This window comes from Pediculus humanus, genomic scaffold (genome assembly GCF_000006295.1).
Source record: "Pediculus humanus corporis 1103172107460 genomic scaffold, whole genome shotgun sequence".
NCBI classification, from domain to species: domain Eukaryota; kingdom Metazoa; phylum Arthropoda; class Insecta; order Psocodea; family Pediculidae; genus Pediculus; species Pediculus humanus.
In genome coordinates, this window is record NW_002987080.1 from 11926 (window position 1) to 13984 (window position 2059).

The 2059-nt window shown below is 22.0% G+C and overlaps 1 protein-coding gene across 1 annotated transcript in view; it reads left to right on the forward strand.

Moving 5' to 3' along the window:
• The window catches only part of Phum_PHUM113300 (uncharacterized protein), a gene marked incomplete at both ends in the record, with an annotated part of 4707 nt that extends 3382 nt beyond the window's left edge, over positions 1 to 1325 (forward strand). Inside the window, 2 exons of the mRNA XM_002424097.1 lie at positions 415 to 681; positions 1320 to 1325. Coding sequence (XP_002424142.1) covers positions 415 to 681; positions 1320 to 1325 — 273 coding nt within the window. The remainder of the gene's footprint in view (positions 1 to 414; positions 682 to 1319) is intronic.
• Between the last annotated feature and the right edge of the window lie 734 nt (positions 1326 to 2059).

A 2059-nucleotide genomic window follows, 5' to 3' on the forward strand; every position in this document is an offset into this window, starting at 1 on the left:
TTTTAAAAAAATGATATGATATTCGTGTGTGAATGTATTAGAAAAATATATATTTATTTATTAAAATTTATTATTATTATTATTTTCTTTTAGGTAAAAGAATTAGTTACTTATTTTTCATTATTTGATAGAGGATTCAAAACAACTCAAAATGAAAAATTTTTCATTTGCATTGCTTGGTTATCAAAGGGAACTTTTCAAGTAAAATATAACAATAAATTTATTTTATTAATTTAAAAAAAAAAAAAAAAAAAAAAAAAATATGCATAATATTTTGATTTTGTACTTAAACATAAGTTTGAATTGTTAAGTTATATTTAATTAATTTAAATACGTTTAAATATGAAATAAAAATCGTTATTTTAAAAATTAAAATGGCGGATATTGTCGGTTGTAAATTTATTTTTTTTTTAGGCTCTACTACCCTACGGAGTTGAATTTAATGAAGTTTACATATACGACTCTGCACATACATACGTTCAAGATTTAAAAACTGTTAAGCAAACAGTAGTTTTGGCCATACTTATCACAACGCCTATTGTTAATTATGTTTTACTTGCAATGAGTCATAAATTTTTAAGTTCTATGAATTATTCAAGAAGCAGGGAGCCACGTTTTGAACCACCGGAAGGGGAAACACAACAAGTAGGCAAAAGCATTCCTACCGTACCAGAAGAAGCCGTGAGTGAACAACAACAACAACAACCACAACAACAACCACAACCACAACAACAACCACAACAACAACCACAACCACAACAACAACCACAACCACAACAACAACCACAACAACAACAACAACAACAACCACAACCACAACAACAACAACAAAGACCACAACAACAACCTCAACCACAACAACAACAACCACCACAACAACAACAACAAAGACCACAACAACAACAACCATAACAATCTGAACAACAGAAATAAAACAAAAAAATTTTTATTTTTGTTATTTTATTTACATTTTTTTTTATTTTTAAAATAACACACGTGTAATATTTTTGATTATTATTATTATTATTATTTTGTTTTAATTTTAAAAAGTAGTTTTAAAAAAAAAAAATTGAGCCATAGAGTCGATAGTTAGATAGATTTTTTACCGTTTTTTTTATACATATATAAATTTTATTATTATTATTATTATGTGATTAAAAATTACAGTTGTCATAACAATAATTTTTTTTTTTGTAAATAATATAGATAAAGAAAAATGATATGTTTTACTTTCTTTCTTTTTGTAATAAAAAAGTTTAAAATTTAAAATAAATAAAAAAAAAAATTAAAGAATTAAAAATTTTTTCAACCGGTTACAGAGTTAGACATACCTAAATTTTAGTAAATTTTTTAGTAAAAATTTATTATCTACATATTACAAACGTTAATAAAATTATTTAAAAAAATTACAGTAGATTTTATTTTTGGAAATTAATAAAAAAAAAAATATTATAATAATTTGTAACTGTACCTCTTTTGTAATAATTTTCTTGTGCCACGATATAAATTTATTTTTCACTAAACATTTTTAATAAACACTTTTATTACGTAAAAATAAATTACTCGCTTGAAAAAAATAGTCCCGTAAATTGAAAACACTTTAAATATCACTTAAATATAATTTTAAAATAAATTTTTAATTTATTTATAATAAATATTTAATAAAAAACTAAAAAAAAATTCTTTCTTAGAAAACCTCGAACCAACCAGGAACCATTAAAGTATTCTTTAACTCTATGGTAAAAATGGCCGACTTGATTCTCAAGGTTATTTATTAATATAAATATGTTTTATATTATAATATATATTTTATTATCACTTAGTATTATCGTGAATAATAATAATGTATAGAGTTTAAAATGTATAATATTTGAATTGCATTTTAATATTCTATTATTATTATTATCATGAAAAAAATTCAACTATTCATTATACTCTAACCATCATACTACATACAAATAATATCCATATGTAGTAAGTATTTCAATCTGTAAAATTAATTTTTATAGATTAATTTACTACTCAACACATTTTCAGTTTTTCAATAAACTTGTCACAT